Source organism: Trachypithecus francoisi, unplaced genomic scaffold (assembly GCF_009764315.1).
Source record: "Trachypithecus francoisi isolate TF-2019V2 unplaced genomic scaffold, Tfra_2.0 Lachesis_group12, whole genome shotgun sequence".
Classification (NCBI taxonomy): domain Eukaryota; kingdom Metazoa; phylum Chordata; class Mammalia; order Primates; family Cercopithecidae; genus Trachypithecus; species Trachypithecus francoisi.
The window spans coordinates 58,966,809-58,983,509 of NW_022681457.1; the positions used below are offsets into that span (position 1 = coordinate 58,966,809).

The 16,701-nt window shown below is 48.6% G+C and overlaps 1 protein-coding gene across 2 annotated transcripts; it reads left to right on the forward strand.

The window, feature by feature from the left end:
• Nucleotides 1-519: 519 nt before the first annotated feature.
• On the forward strand, nucleotides 520-12,817 carry CCNE1 (cyclin E1). Of its 2 annotated transcripts, XM_033225578.1 has the most exons (13): nucleotides 566-636; nucleotides 762-788; nucleotides 1,169-1,215; nucleotides 1,316-1,403; nucleotides 1,613-1,672; nucleotides 5,687-5,832; nucleotides 5,956-6,091; nucleotides 8,892-9,038; nucleotides 9,921-10,016; nucleotides 10,195-10,329; nucleotides 10,439-10,550; nucleotides 10,645-10,802; nucleotides 12,150-12,817. In XM_033225578.1, exons 1-13 carry the CDS (start codon nucleotides 625-627, stop codon nucleotides 12,270-12,272), a joined length of 1,287 nt encoding a protein of 428 aa, XP_033081469.1. In that variant the 5' UTR covers nucleotides 566-624; the 3' UTR covers nucleotides 12,273-12,817. The 2 variants fall into 2 exon arrangements, with proteins under 2 accessions (XP_033081470.1, XP_033081469.1); XM_033225579.1 differs by lacking the exon at nucleotides 1,169-1,215 and having other exon boundaries at nucleotides 520-788; nucleotides 1,604-1,672; nucleotides 12,150-12,812.
• The last annotated feature ends 3,884 nt before the right edge of the window (nucleotides 12,818-16,701 follow it).

The window sequence follows — 16,701 nt, forward strand, 5'->3', positions numbered from 1 at the left end:
CCCAGACCCCGCGGCCTGAAGCTTTGGTTCTAGGCCAAGGCACAGGCGCGGTGACCTTGGGGATGTCCCCGCCCCGGACTCAGGGCCCGGAACCCGGCGTCCCGGGGGCGGGGAGGGCGTGCCTGGCGGGACAGCGCGCGCGGCGGAACGGCGGGCGGCGCTCCTCGTGTACGGCCTCCTCACATCCCCCCGTCTCGACCCTGCCGGGGCCCGAACCCGCGTCGCCCGCCGTGTTTACATTCCACCCGCGCCAGCCACGCGGCTTTTTGCCGCTCCAGCGCCGCTCGGTCCCGCCCCCGGCGCCCGCGGCCCGCCCCTCGCCGCCGCGCGCCAGACTTCTCCCGCGTCCCGCCCGCCGCCCCGCCCAGCGTCCCGCGCCCCGCGCCCCGCGCCGGGCCCTCGGCGCGCAGGCCCTGTCACTTGGCCCCGCCCCGCCCGCCGGCCCCGCCCCTGATCCCCGTTCCTGCGCCTCGCTGGCCGGGGCCGCGGATGGGCGGATCCGGGGGCGGGGCGAGGGACGGGGCTGGACGGGCTCCGGGTCCCGCGCCGCCGCTGAGGGGCTGGGAGTCGCGGCGGGGCGGTGCGAGGGCGGGCCGGGGCCGGTTCCGCGCGCAGGGATTTTAAATGTCCCGCTCTGAGCCGGGCGCAGGAGCAGCCGGCGCGGCCGCCAGCGCGGTGTAGGGGGCAGGCGCGGATCCCGCCACCGCCGCGCGCTCTGCCAGCCGACTCCCGCCGCCGCCGCCGCCTGCCGGGACTGGAGCGCGCCGCCCGCCGCGGACAAGACCCTGGTGAGGCTCCCGCCACGGGCTGCGGACAGGGACTCCTGAGGCCCGAACCGCGCCTGGGAGCTGGGTGGGGGCGGGGTGCGGCCGGGTCGCGGGTCCCCGGGCGGCGGCGCGGGGCGCCCCGGGAGGGTGCTGGGAGCGCGGCGGAGCGGGGCAGAGGGGACACTGAGGCAGCCCGGGCCCCGGGGGGCGACGGGCCAGCAAGGGCGGCGGAGGCGGCGGGACCCCGGGTCGGGGGTCGGCGGGGGCGCGGGTCGCGGGTGACAGGCCACCCCGCCATCGGCCATCTTCCTGGCCCGCCCGGCCGCCCGCGCGCGAGGGGGGGAGGGGTGCTGGGCCCGCGGCCTGACCCCTCTGCCGCCTCACCCCGCGCCGCCCCGCAGGCCTCAGGCCGGAGCAGCCCCATCATGCCGAGGGAGCGCAGGGAACGGTGAGTGCCTGCGCCGCGGGGCCGGACGGGACAGGACGGGTGGCGTGGGGGAGGGGCGGTCGCGGGTGCTCACCCGGCCCGGTGCCACCCGGGTCCACAGGGATGCGAAGGAGCGGGACACCATGAAGGAGGACGGCGGTGCAGAGTTCTCGGCTCGCTCCAGGAAGAGGAAGGCAAACGTGGCCGTTGTGAGTACAAAAGAGACAGGTTGAGGAGCACCCCCCCATCTCACCTGGGTACCCTACTTGACTCTGCCTACGGCGGGTGGGGGGGGGTCCCTTGGGCAGGAACGGTGCTCATAACCTGATTAGCTTTCTCTTCTTCTCTCTGTCTGTTTTTGTCTTGTTTGGTGTGTTTCCTTGGGGTCATGGGGGTGGCTTCATGTTAGTTTTTGCAGGATCCAGATGAAGAAATGGCCAAAATCGACAGGACGGCGAGGGACCAGTGTGGGAGCCAGGTAGGTCCACCCGGGGTTGGGCCTCTGTGGAGGTCCTTCGCCCTGTGGGTCACATGGGGTTTCATGCTCTCGTCTCGCTGGAGACACTGGTGAGAGTGAACTTCTCAAATGCAGCCACAGCCCATATGTCCCTGTACCTGTCAGTGGGTACTGGCCTCTGCCAGTCCTGGGATTCCAGGAAGTTTGGTGTTCCTGACTGGCACTGTCTGAGATTACAGATATGTGCTGATGCCTGGAAGAACCAGAATGGACATCACATTATTCAGTCCTCCCCTCTGCCCAGGAGGAAACTGAGACTCAGTGAGAGGAAGAAAGTAACCCAGAGTCCTGTGCCACCCAGGGGCAAAGTTGGGCCCTCAGCCTTGTTTGTAAAAGCTGGTGAACTGGGGGAGGATTCCTGGGTGTTTATAAGCAACAACTTCCCCCCCATCTACACCTATTTTTCTTGTCATGGTGCTTAAGGACCTCCTCCGTCTTCTGTAGGTCAGGTTTCAAATTCTTCTCTTTCTGGCCCTGGAAGTTCTTCTAGCCCCTCCAGCAATTACCTGCATTGATCCCCAGCTCAGCCTGACCTCAGCAAGAGTATCAGTGGAACATTCAGTGTAATGATAGGTGGTGTCTCAATACATTTTTTTGACTGCTTTTCTTTTCTCTCCTGATGGAGTTCCTGCCAAATTTCCTGCATGCAGTGTGATCATCATTATAACATCAGAAGTTTCTTGCAGGAAAAGCTTGCACTATCTCTTTACTTTCAGAAATGGCTGGAGACTGTAGTTACGGCTCCAGTGCGGGAAGCAGCCTATCTCTAAACTAGCTGGTCAGGCCTTCTGACTCTATCACAGATAAACGCTGAACAGAAACAGTGTTCCACCTGAGTACAGGGATCCCAGCTAGGTTAGCAGAGGAGCACCTCACTGTGCAGAGCAGCAGCCAGGGTAGTTCATCTGGAAGTGTGAAGGATTTCAACTCAATGGGCCGTGTTCTAAATAGCAGTTGTCACTGTAAGATCCCCCAAGACAAGCATTTCTGAAGGGGGTCCACTGACTATTGAAGAAAGGGTTGCTGATTTCCTTTTTCTTTTTTTTTTTTTTTTTTGAGATGGAGTCTCGCTCTGTCACCCAGGCTGGAGTGCAGTGGCCAGATCTCAGCTCACTGCAAGCTCCGCCTCCCGGGTTCACGCCATTCTCCTGCCTCAGCCTCCCGAGTAGCTGGGACTACAGGCGCCCGCCACCTCGCCCGGCTAGTTTTTTGTATTTTTAGTAGAGACGGGGTTTCACCGTGTTAGCCAGGATGGTCTCGATCTCCTGACCTTGTGATCCGCCCGTCTCGGCCTCCCAAAGTGCTGGGATTACAGGCTTGAGCCACCACGCCCGGCCTGATTTCCTTTTTCATTCAAAGACATCATTTCAGAGAAGGAAGTAAGATGGCCTATCCCAAGTTTTTTTTTTTTTTCTCCCCTTAAAAAAAAAGTATGTTCAAATCAAGCAAGTTGATTTTTTAGGTATTATAAAATGAATTCTGACTTTGTGAAATTCAGGATTATTTTCCCAGCTGTGTTTTGAATAAAAAAGAAACTTCCAGGTGAAGATGAAGCAGGGCCGTCCCTGTTACATTCTTGGAGTTTTAGAAGCATGTCTGTTTTCAAGGATAGCCTGAGTAGTGACAAGGGTGCCTGGGACGGATTGTGGCTCTGTCCCCTGGCCACAGCGTGGATAGCTGTGCTGCCGGAATAGCTGTCCCATTTCCCACTAGAAGGCATTTTCGTGGTTATCCAGAGATTAATGGCAACAGATTTCTGTACATTTTGTAGAGTAGATAGCTTAAACATTAGCTGTCTATGTATGGAGCAGTATCTTTGTTATTTCTTTGTGGAGATTCATGAAACTAGAACTTGGGGGTACCACAGAACCTTTTTCCCTGTTCACGTACAGAACTTTTCTCTGCAGTTATCATAGTTCACCCCAGTACGCCAGTTTTGAGCTACTTGGAGCCATTGTGCTAAACTCTTGTGTAACTGCTTCATCAAGACCACATGGAAGTTTTTTAATTTTCATCTTAGCCTGTTCTTAATGAAAAGAATACCCTTTTATCTAAGACCTACTTAACACATCCATTTTGTTGTTTAATTTTTTTGCACGAGACTCAGTCTTTCTATTGAAGTGGAATCCTGGACTGTTACTTTTCAGAAAATAATCCTACATAAGGAAAAAAGTGGTAAGAGGAGATGGAGTGGTTAGGAATCCCGTTGGTCTCTTGCTGTTATCTTATTCCTTCCTAAATAAAGTCAGACAGATCTTGCTTTGAAACTTAGTGTACACTCAAGTTAAGGACATAGACTTAATTATTCTACCTCATCCACTGGTCCCTAAAAGGCCAACTTTGGAAACCGTTTGTCTGCTGATGGTTCACCTAGTTTGTTTGGGAACTGCTGCTGGACTCATCTATGTCCAAAGGCCTGCTCTCAGATGTGCCAGCCATCTGGCCTTAGAGGGCGGCACCCAGCATTATGCCTTCAATACTAGAATTCATTCTTCCTGAATGAAGAACAACTTACAGCGGTTGTAATGTGACCCTTTTTGAGTCAAGGAAATGCCACCCGCACATGGTAGTAGAACTGAAAGGAAGCAGCCTTGCTCGCACAGCTGTTGGCAGGAGCTGTCATGGATAATTTGCATGCCCAATTCTTTGTACATTGGGTGGGGAAGAGCTTTATCTGGCTTTGCTCTTCCAACGGAAAGTGTTTGGGCTTCCTCTGAAGGCGACCAATGTGCTGTGGTCGCCACTATGTGCTGTGTCTTTGAGGTAGCACTTAGAGCCCAAGTTTCCACGTTCATTTTAGTGACCCCAGTTGTCTATTTTTTTAAAGCAGAGACCACCTCCAGGCTGGTGGTCTCTGCTTTTAAAAAAAAAAAAGCCAGGTGCGCTGGTTCAGGCCTGTAATCCCAGCACTTTTGGAAGACAAGGCAGGAGAATGGCTTGAGTCCTGGAGTTCGAGACCAGCCTGGACAACATGGCAAAACCCCATCTCTACCAAAAAATACAAAAATTAGCTGGGCGTGCTTGTGCATGCCTGAAGTCCTAGCTGCTTAGGAGGCTGAGGCAGGAGGATGGCTTGACCCCAGGAGGCAGAGGTTGCAGTGAGCTGAGATCGCACTACTGCACTCCAGCCTGGGCAACAGAGGGAGACCCTGTCTCAAAAAAAAAAAAAAAAAAAAAAAGCCAAGTCTCAGACTTTCATATGGCTTCCATGCTAGTGGGATTGTTACCTGCCTAATATCTTCAGCAGAGTTACTATTTTATAATTTTAAAAATCAAACAGACATCTTAGAGTAGGAATAGCTTTAAAAAAGAAAATATTCTAAATGAACTTTAGTGTTTTTCAGATACTGAAAACTGAATACATATCTGAAACCTTTAAAAGAAAAGCATAGTGCTTTGGTTTATAATAGTTCCTTATTTTATTGGGTATTTGAATTAGCCTGCAAGACTCAAGATTCAGAGGTCTTAAGGAGTATTTAGGCTAGCTTCCTGTAGACTTCATAGTATGACCTGTGACCATCACTTGATTTGGTTTTAACTAGGTGGATGTTCATTCTGTTTGTTTCGAGTTAAGGAAAAGAGAAAGTCCTTTATTGTTTAACATATTTGGCTAGTCGCGCAACAAAAAAAAATGTCACATTTGATGGGATTTTGTTTTAAACTGAGGGGACTTTAATATATATGGCAGCCAATTTACATTTTTGATCTTTTATACTAATGAATGTGAAGTGCTTATGTAAATATTTTTATTGACAATTCTGTTTTCCTTTTAAGAAATTTTAGTAGATGCATTGTACTCACTAAAAAACAAATCTTTGAATTGTGACAAAAAATATCATAATGTACCTTTTGGAAGCACTTTCAGGGGTCATGCCCAGTATCTTACTGAGTTGCAAGTGAATTTGCAGTGTTTTTGGGTAATGTAGGAGCTGTTTGCATCTTATCTCACCTCTCCTGTGTATTTTCCATTTACAGCCTTGGGACAATAATACAGTCTGTGCAGACCCCTGCTCCCTGATCCCCACACCTGACAAAGAAGATGATGAGCGGGTTTACCCAAACTCATCGTGCAAGCCTCGGATTATTGCACCATCCAGAGGCTCCCCGCTGCCTGTACTGAGGTCAGTGCTGACTCTACCATGTGGCTTCCAGGTCTCTTACTCCATGCTCCCCTTTATCCCTCATAGCGTGGACGCATTCTTACCCCTCTGTGGGCCTCATTTTTGTTGTGTGTTTTGTTGTAGCTGGGCAAATAGAGAGGAAGTCTGGAAAATCATGTTAAACAAGGAAAAGACATACTTAAGGGATCAGCACTTTCTTGAGCAACACCCTCTTCTGCAGCCAAAAATGCGAGCAATTCTTCTGGATTGGTTAATGGAGGTGAGCTTGAGTCTTCCTGTTGGCTTCATGAAAGCACTGAGCATTTCCAGCATTTTTGTGTATTAGGACCTCTGTGTGGTTGATTCCCTTGACACGTTCTCCGTCTCTGAAGCTATATGGTATACTTACTGAGGTGGTCTTTCTGTTTTGCTTGTATTCTTAGCAAGAATTTCGAAATCTTTTTTTTTTTTTCTTTTCTTTTTTTTGAGATGGAGTCTTTGTCACCCAGGCTGGAGTGCAGTGGCAAAATCTCGGCTCCAGCCGAGTGACCATGAGACTCTGTCTCAATTTTTTTTTTTTAGCACATTTTTTAACATATTTGGACCATTGGAGTGGCTTCTGTATTTTGAGACAGAGTTGCTCTGTCGCCCAAGCTGCAACCTCTGCCTCACGGGTTCAAGCGATTCTCTGGGCCTCAGCCTCTTGAGTAACTGAGATTACTGGTGCACGCCACCACACCTGGCTAATTTTTGTATTTTTAGAAGAGACAGGGTTTCACCATGTTGGCCAGGCTGGTCTTGAACTCCTGACCTCGTGATCCACCCGCCTTGGCCCCCCAGAGTGCTGGGATTACAGGCGTGAGCCATCGTGCCTGGCTAAATTGCTTTTAAATGTACTCACTGGGATGCATATATCACCTCTTTGATAGCTACTGTCATAAATTGTAAACACATGTGAACAAGTTTATCTTAAACAGGGCTGACGTTGTTTCTTTTTAATTTCTTGGAATCCATTCCCTTTTGCCACCATTCCCATTTATTCTAATAAAATATACTGTTCAAATCCTGGCTGGGCACAGTGGCTCATGTTTGTAATCCCAGCACTTTGGGAGGCCAAGGCAGAAGGATCCCTTGAGCCCAGGAGTTGGAGACTAGCCGGGGCAACATAGCGAGACCCCATGTCTTGTCTTTTTTTTTGAAACAGAGCTTTGCTATTGTTGCCCAGGCTGGAGTGCAGTGGGGTGATCTCGGCTCACTGCAACCTCTGCCTCCCGGTTTCAAGCGATTCTCTTGCCTCAGGCTCCTGAATAACTGAGATTACAGGCATACGCCACCACGCCTGGCTAATTTTGTATTTTTAGTAGAGACGGGGTTTCTCCACGTTGGTCAGGCTGGTCTTGAACTCCTGACCTCAGGTGATCCGCCTGCCTTGGCCTCTCAAAGTGCTGGGATTACAAGTGTGAGCCACTGCACCCGGAGCAAAACATAAAAAATTGTCAGAGTATAGTGGCTCACACTTGTAGTCACAACTACTGCAGAGGCTGAAGTGGGAGGATTGCTTGAGCCTGGGAGTTGGAGCCTGCAGTGAGCCGTGATAGTGCCAGTGCACTCCAGCCTGGGTGACCATGAGACTCTGTCTCAATTTTTTTTTTTTAGCACATTTTTTAACATATTTGGACCATTGGAGTGGCTTCTGTATTTTGAGACGGAGTTGCTCTGTCGCCCAAGCTGGAATGTAGTGGTGCAGTCACGGCTCACTACAGGCTCCAATTCCCGGGCTCAAGCAGTCCTCCCGCCTCAGCCTCCCCAGTCGTTGGGACTACAGGCATGAGCTACTACGCCCTGCCAATTTTTTATTTTTTGTTGAGATGGGGTCTCACTGTGTTGCCCCAGCTGGTCTCCAACTCCTGGGATCAAGGGATCCCCCTGCCTTGGCCTCCCAAAATGCTGGGATTACGGGTGTGCGCTACAGCACCCAACTCAAATCTTTTCTTGATCCACACTATTTTATTTCTCTTTAACAGTTAATCAAAAGAACAAGTATAACAAAATTTATTTTTATTGGTCGTATATCTCTTACTGGGATGAACTACGGTAGCTTATAGTTTCTGATTAAGAGAAACTTCCTAGACAACCTTGTAAGACTTGAATGGATGAGAAGTGGGCTTTTCTTCTGAAGTGGAAGGACAGCTCAGGCAGACCCGTTTCATGAAAACATGTAGAAATTGAGTATGTAACTACAAAAGTACCCCTCATCCTCGGGGGTACATCCCAAGACCCGCAGGAGATGCCTGAAGCCACAGATAGTACTGAGCTCTAGCTATGCTATGTTTTTAATCCTCTACTTTCACATTTTCACTTAAAAGAAAGCACTTCACGGCTTCTCTTTGGCGTTTCCAAATAGCCAGCCTCAGTACTCTTGCCCTGTGGGGCCATTATTCAGTAAAATAAGGGCTGCTTGCTTGAACACCAGCACTGCTGTGCTGTGACAGTCCATCTGATAACCTGTGTGCTACTGAGTGACTAACAGGCAGGTGGCCTGCTCCACGGGGATGTGCGGGCAAGGGGATGATTCACATCCTAGGCAGATGAGGGTGGGACAGGCCAGAGGGCCCCTCATTTAAAACCTATCAGTTGTTAGGCTGGGCACAGTGGCTCATCCCTATAATCCCATCACTTTGGGAGGCTGAAGCAGGCGGATCACTTGAGGCCAGGAGTTCAAGACCAGCCTGGCCAACAAGGTGAAACACCATTTCTACTAAAAATACAAAAATTAGCTGGGTATGGTGGCGGGTGCCTATAATTCCAGCTACTCGGGAGGCTGAAGCAAGAGAATTGCTTGAGCCTGGGAGGCGGAGGTTGCAGTGAACCAAGATCACAACACTGCACTCCAGCCTGGGCGACAGAATATGACACTGTCTCAAAACAAAAGACAAACTAACAAAAAAAATCAGTTGTTGAGTTCAAGAACTTTGCATTTAATATTGTCCTATATTGTCCTTCACCAAAGTCATTACAAGGTTTTTGTTTTTTTTTTCCCCTCCCTCAAGTAACCGTTCTAAAACTTAATATGTTTTCAGGTGTGTGAAGTCTATAAACTTCATAGGGAGACCTTTTACTTGGCACAGGATTTCTTTGACCGGTATATGGCGACACAAGAAAATGTTGTAAAAACTCTTTTACAGCTTATTGGGATTTCATCTTTATTTATTGCAGCCAAACTTGAGGTAAATCATTTTCAAGTATTCGTTCTATAATGTGTGTTATTTCTTGAGCTCCACTGAGATTGGGGGAAGAGGTTGGTGTTTTGTCTATAGCACTCATCCTAAATTTTTCTAATTTGCTACCCTAAAAGTTAAGACACATGCCAAAAAGAAAAGAGGCTGGAAAGTGACCAGGAAGAGAAAAGTAGTGAGGGTATGGAAGATCTAGGTTTGTGTAGTTACATTGAGCAAAGAAAAAAAAATTGATCTTTGAACTAAGATTATAGTTTTGGGCCTGGGATGGTGGCTCATGCCTATGATCCCAAGCACTTTGGGAGGCCAAGGCAGCTAGGTCACTTGAAGCCAGTAGTTTGAGACATGGTGAAACACCATTTGTACTAAAAATACAAAAATTAGCCAGGCATGGGGGCGCGCGCCTGTAATCCCAGCTATTCAGGAGGCTGAGGCAAGAGAATCGCTGAAGCCCAGGAGGCAGAGGTTGCAGTGAGTCGAGATCCATCACTGCACTCCAGCCTGGGCAACAGAGGGAAATTCTGTCTAAAAAGAAAAAAGAAAAGATTAAAAATTTGTGTATGATTATCAAAGGGTGTATGGGCCCGACTTTCAGACGTGTTAAAGGTACTGAAAAGGGGATATTTCAAAAGTACCCACAGTGAGTCAAAGTTCCATCCATTTATTTAAAGGTGGGTGAGAGGAGTTTTTTTTTTTTTTTTTTTTTTTTTACAACGAACACATTGAACCATTGGAGTGGCTTCTGTGTTAATCCCATCAGTGCGTCTTCTCTCTTTCCATGCCAGGGTGCTGAGAAGTCATTTTGGATGCATTATAAATTGAGACTGTTAGAGACTGGCTTTGGTGCTAGTGCCATCTTTTATTTCCTTTCAGGAAATCTATCCTCCAAAGTTGCACCAGTTTGCATATGTGACAGATGGAGCTTGTTCGGGAGATGAAATTCTCACCATGGAATTAATGATTATGAAGGTGGGTTCCAGTGAATTTTCCAGCCATTTTTAAAATGCATATGTCAGATCTTTTCCACCTGAAGTGGGAGTGCCTCTGGGAGGTGTTCTCCAGCTGGACACATTGTGGCATGGAACATGGCTGCATTTTGAACTTCTTTTCTCAATCATCGGTCTCTTTTCTCTCTGTTTTCCTTTAGGCCCTTAAGTGGCGTTTAAGTCCCCTGACTATTGTGTCCTGGCTGAATGTATACATGCAGGTTGCATATCTAAATGACTTACATGAAGTGCTACTGCCGCAGTATCCCCAGCAAATCTTTATACAGATTGCAGAGGTAAGTGGCTCCATCACGTCCGTGGGGCCACCTTCCCTGCAGCTGGAGTGAGGAACTCTAGAAGAGGCGTGTGGTGGCGTCCATCTCAGCATTCTTTTCTTCTCCATAGCTGTTGGATCTCTGTGTCCTGGATGTTGACTGCCTCGAATTTCCTTATGGTATACTTGCTGCTTCAGCCTTGTATCATTTCTCTTCATCTGAATTGATGCAAAAGGTTTCAGGTAAGTAGGCTTTCCAATGCGTGCACAAACAAGGTATACTAAGCTTACACTCAGTTGTCAGCCTCAGGTTAAGCCCACGATATCTTCCCTGCAGGATATCAGTGGTGCGACATAGAGAACTGTGTCAAGTGGATGGTTCCATTTGCCATGGTTATAAGGGAGACGGGGAGCTCAAAACTGAAGCACTTCAGGGGCGTTGCTGATGAAGATGCACACAACATACAGACCCACAGAGACAGCTTGGATTTGCTGGTCAGTGCTGCTCCTTCTTTCAGTCCTTCTTGCCCAAATTCTTAAAACTGCCTAAATAGGCCAGCCGCAGTGGTTCAGGCCTGTCAGCCCAGCACTTTGGGAGGCCAAGGTGGACCGATCACTTGAGGCCAGGAGTTCAAGACCAGCCTGGCCAACATGGTGAAACCCTGTCTCTACTAAAAATACAAAAATTAGGCCGGGCGCAGTGGCTCAAGCCTGTAATCCCAGCACTTTGGGAGGCCGAGACGGGTGGATCACGAGGTCAGGAGATCGAGACCATCCTGGCTAACACCATGAAACCCCGTCTCTACTAAAAAATACAAAAAACTAGCCGGGCGAGGTGGCGGGCGCCTGTAGTCCCAGAGGGTGAGGCAAGAGAATGGCGTAAACCCGGGAGGCAGAGCTTGCAGTGAGCTGAGATCCGGCCACTGCACTCCAGCCTGGGCGATAGAGCGAGACTCCGTCTCAAAAAAAAAAAAAAAAAAATTAGCCAGGTATGGTGGTGGGCACCTGTAGTCCCAGCTACTCGAGAGGCCAAGGCAGGAGAATCATTTGAACCTGGGAGGCGGAGGTTGTAGTGCGTTGAGATCACACCACTGCCCTCTAGTCTGGGCAACAGAGCAAAACTATGTCTCAAAAGAAAAAAAACTGCCTAAATAACCTGTTCAGTTTTCTTTAGGCAGGCTCCAAATATCCTTAAAAAACTCCAATTTTAATTCCTTGAACAAGAAAAATCCTGGCAAATTGATGCTGTATCTCACTATCGTATAGACCACAGAGTTCTAAAGTGTTCTTTGATTTTTTTTTTTCCTTTACTCACCTCCATAGAAAAAGACATAGTGGCCAGACACAGTGGCTTTTGGAGGCCAAGGCAGAAGGACTGCTTGAGCCCAGAAGTTCGAGACTAGCCTGGGCAACATAGGGAGACCCCATCCCTAAAAAATTTAAAAAACTAGCCAGGCATGGTGGCACATGTCTGTAGTCCCAGCACTTTGGGAGGCTGAGGCGGGCAGATTGCCTGAGGTCAGGAGTTCGAGACCAGCCTGACCAAAACGGCAAAACCTCATCTCTATGAAAAATACAAAAATTAGCCAGGCATGGTGGTGGGTGCCTGTAATCTCAGCTACTCTACTCGGGAGGCTGAGGCAGAGAATCACTCGAACCCGGAAAGTGGAAGTTGCAGTGAGCTGAGATCCCGTCACCATATTCCAGTCTGGGTGACAAAGCGAGACTCCATCTCGGGGAAAAAAAAAAAAAATTAAAAAAGAAAAAGAAAAAGCCTATGGTAGTTGAAGCCCAAGGATATGTTGTACTTTAACATGTTGTCCGTTTTATTCTTACCGACAGGACAAAGCCCGAGCAAAGAAAGCCATGTTGTCTGAACAAAATAGGGCTTCTCCTCTCCCCAGTGGGCTCCTCACCCCTCCACAGAGCAGTAAGAAGCAGAGCAGCGAGCCAGAAATGGCGTGACCACCCCATCCTTCTCCACCAAAGACAGTCACACGGAAGCGCCTGCTCCACGTTCTCTTCTGTCTGTTGCAGCGGAGGCGTGCGTTTGCTTTTACAGATATCTAAATGGAAGAGTGTTTCTTCCACAACAGAAGTATTTCTGTGGATGGCATCGAACAGGGCAAAGTGTTTTTTATTGAATGCTTATAGATTTTTTTTAAATAAGTGGGTCAAGTACACCAGCCACCTCCAGACACCAGTGCGTGCTCCCAATGCTGCTATGGAAGGTGCTACTTGACCTGAGGGACTCACACAACAACAAAGGCTTGAAGCTGTGGAGGGCCACAGTGGCCTGGCTCTCCCCGCGGGTGTTCTGGGCTGCATTGTACCAAGTGGAGCAGGTGGTTGCGGGCAAATGTTGTGCAGAGCCCACAACCAGCTAGGCAGGGGGTTGCTGTCTCCACATTATCAGTTGACAGTGTACAATGCCTTTGAATGAACTCTGTTTTGTAAGTGCTGCTATATCCGTTTTTTAATAAAGATAATACTGTCTTTGAGACAGCTGGTTTTATGAGCTGTGTCTGGTAACTTAAGGTAGAAGTCAGCCTTTATTGTGACTATATCAAGTTATCTTTTTTGACTTCATACTTCTTGAGGCTCAAGTCTTTTTTTTTTTTAAGACAGGGACAGGGTCTCACTGTGTCACCCAGGCTGGAGTGCAGCGGCACAGTCTTGGCTCACTGCAGCCTCTGCCTCCCGGGTTTAAGTGATTCTCCTGCCTCAGCCTCCTAAGTAGCTGGGACTACAGGCATGTGCCACCACACCCAGCTAATTTCTGTATTTTTAATGGAGATGGGGTTTTGCCATGTTGGCCAGGCTGGTCTCAAACTCCTGACCTCAGGTGATCCGCCCATCTCAGCTTTCCAAAGTGCTGGGATTACAGGTGTGAGCCACCTCACCCAGCCTTGAGGCTTAACTCTTTCGGTTAAATACATTTTTCAATGTATTTGATGGAAAGAAAACTTCAGAAGTGGGCTTCAGGTGCAGCCTGTCTGCCTCCTGGTGCCCCCTGAGCTGGAAGCAAGGAGTCCACCTGGTATTTCTCTCACCACGCCCTGCACTGGTGGCTGCTCACATCAGGTTCATTGGCCATCGATGGCAGTAGTGGTGAGGTCATGTCCACACCGAAGAGGATTCCTAGGTATAACTTCCTTCTTAGGACTGGTTAAAGGCCATAAGGAATCTGTAATTAGCATGATTTAATGCTTTTTTTTTTTTTTTTTTGTCCTTAACCAAATCTTAACCTAAAGAATAAGTGAATTTTTATTTGGAGAACTTTTAACATAGTAACCTAAAACTGCTTTTAAGAAGAAAATGCGGCTGGGCACGGTGGCTCACGCCTGTAATCCCAGCACTTTAGGAGGCTGAGGTGGGAGGACCACCTGAGATCAGGAGATCGAGACCATCCTGGCTAAAATGGTGAAACCCCATCTCTACTAAAAATGTAAAAATTATCTGGGCATGGTAGTGGGCACCTGTAGTCCCAGTTACTTGGGAGGCTGAGGCAGGAGAATGGCATGAACCTGGGAGGCAGAGCTTGCAGTGAGCTGAGATTGCGCCACTGCACTCCAGCTTGGGCAACAGCAAGACTCCATCTCAAAAAAAATTTTTTAAAAAAAGGAAAAGAAGAAAATGCGGCTGGGCGCGGTGCCTCACGCCTGTAACCCCAGCAGTTTGGGAGGCTGAGTTGGGCAGATCACTTGAGGTCAGGAGTTCGAGACCAGCCTACCCAACATGTTGAAACCCCATCTCTAGTAAAATTACAAAAATTAAGGCTGGGCGTGGTGGTTCACACCTGTAATCCCAGCACTTTGGGACCCAAGACAGGCAGATCACCTGAGGTTGGGAGTTCAAGACCAGCTTGACCAACATGGAGAAACCCCGTCTCTACTAAAAGTACAAAATTAGCTTGGCATAGTGGCACAGGTTTATAATCCCAGCTACTTGGGAGGCTGAGGCAGGTGAATCACTTGAACCAGGAGGCAGCAGCTGCAGTGAGTTGAGATCATGCCACTGCACTCCAGCCTGGGTGACGGAGTGAGACTCCATCTCATAAAAAACAAGAAAAGAAAAAAATAAATTTAAAGTAGAGGTATATGTCAGTTGAGGGCATGATGCAGCCTGTTTGCTAAGCATTGATGGAGTCACCAAGTGCCTTGCTAATGATTGCTGTCCACTTAACAGGCCTCTTGTACAGCTCACATGACTTTTTTTTTTTTTTTTTTAATACTTTTAATAGAGACGGCGTTTCACCACGTTGGCCAGGATGGTCTCAATCTCCTGACCTCATGATCCGCCCTCCTTGGCCTCCCAAAGTGCTAGGATTACAGGTGTGAGCCACCGCATCCAGCTGCTCACATGACTTTTTACTGAACATTCTTCAAGTGGTGGTCTTTTGGAGTCTTGTGTTGGACTAACGGTGCTTCATCATGTGTGCCAGTGCATACAAGGAAGGTGAATGAACAAATACTGCTTATTTTCAACTTGATATTTTATCTCATTTGGCAAAAATCTAAAGAAAAAAGCAGCCATTTGAAATTTGTAACCATATGCAGTGAACCAAGATGGCGCCACGGCAGTACAGTCTAGGCGACAGAGCAAGATTCCATCTCAGAAAGAGTCAAATCTAACCATATTTGTATAAAGTTGGAGAGAGACCTTACTTTTGACATTGATGTAGTTCTGGCAAATTTTTGTTTTGTTTTGTTTTGAGATGGAGTCTCACTGTGTTGCCAGGCTGTAGTGCCAGGCTGAAGTGTAGTACCACTGTACAATCTCAGCTCATTGCAACCTAGTGCCAGGCTGAAGTGTAGTACCACTGTACAATCTCAGCTCATTGCAACCTCCGCCTCCCGGGTTCAAGGCATTCTCCAGCCTCAGCCTCCCAAGTAGCTGGGACTATAGGCATGCGCCACCACACCCAGCTAAGTTTGTATTTTTAGTAGCAACGGGGTTTTTCCATGTTGGCCAGGCTGGTCTCGAACTCCTGACCTCAGGTGATCCGCCCTCCTTGGCTTCCCAAAGTGATAGAATTACAGGCATGAGCCACTCTGCGCCCGGCTTTTCTGGCAAGTTTTATTTATTTACTTTATTTTTATTTTATTATTATTTTTTGAGACCAAGTCTCGCTTTGTCGCCCAGGCTGGAGGGCAATGATGCAATCTCAGCCCACTGCAACTTCTACCTCCCGGGTTCAAGCGATTCTCCTGCCTCAGGCTCCTGAGTAGCTGAGACTACAGGTGCGTACCACCACACCTGGCTAATTTTTGTATTTTTAGTAAAGATGGGGTTTCACCGTGTTAGCCAGGATGGTCTTGATCTCCTGACCTCGTGATCTGCCCACCTCAGCCTCCTAAAGTGCTGGGATTACAGGTGTGAGCCACGGCACCCAGCCCTCTGGCAAGTTTTAATACTACAGTTATCCTAATAAATGCATTGTAAATCTACATGTAATGTAATGGTATTTAGTCAAATGACAGGACTAGCTATAATAGTTATTTCTTCACCGTATGCAGAGATGTTCTAGCCTTAAAAAGCAGTGAGTTAGGGCCTGGTGCCTGTAATTTCAGCACTTTGGGAGGCTGAGGCAGGTGGATCACGAGGTCGAGATCGAGACCATCCTGGCTAACACGGTGAAACCCCATATCTACTAAAAAATACAAAAAAAAAAAAAATTAGCTGGGCATGGTGGTGGGCACCTGTAGTCCCAGTTACTCGGGAGGCTGAGACAGGAGAATGGCGTGAACCTGGGAGGCAGGGCTTACAGTGAACCAAGTTCGCGCCACTGCACTCCAGCCTGGGCGACAGAGTGAGACGCCATCTCAAAAAAAAAAGCAGTGAGTTTTTGGCTGGACGTGATGGCTGACACTTTTAATCCCAGCACTTTGGGAGGCTGAGGCAGGCAGATCACTTGAAGCCAGGAGCTTGAGACAAGCCTTGCCAACATGGTGAAACCCTGTCTCTATTAAAAATACAAAAATTAGCTGGTTTTGTGGTGGTGTGCTCCTGTAGTCCCAGCTACTTGGGAGGCTGAGGCAGCAGAATTGCTTGTACCTGGGAGGTGAAGGTTGCAGTGAGCTGACATCGTGCCACTGCACTCCAGCCTGGGCGATAGAGTGAGACCCTGTCAAAAAAAAAAAAAAAAAGCAGTGAATTTTTAATGGCATTCATTTGTAAGTGACTTGGCAAAATCTTAAAAGTGGTTAACTTACATTTGGCATTTTTTTTTTTTTTTTTTTTAAGACAGAGTCTCACTCTGTCACCCAGGCTGGAGTGCAGTGGTGTGATCTTGACTTACTGCAACCTTCGCCTCCCGGGTTCAAGCAATTCTCCTGCCTCAGCCTCCTGAGAAGCTGGGATTACAGGCACCTGCCACCAGGCCCGGCTAATT

Bases quoted from the DNA above. Each gene is read 5' to 3' on its own strand.
- CCNE1 (XM_033225578.1), top strand. The intron at 1,673-5,686 runs GTAGGTCCACCC...TTCCATTTACAG, and splicing joins GGGACCAGTGTGGGAGCCAG to CCTTGGGACAATAATACAGT. The intron at 10,803-12,149 runs GTCAGTGCTGCT...TCTTACCGACAG, and splicing joins GAGACAGCTTGGATTTGCTG to GACAAAGCCCGAGCAAAGAA.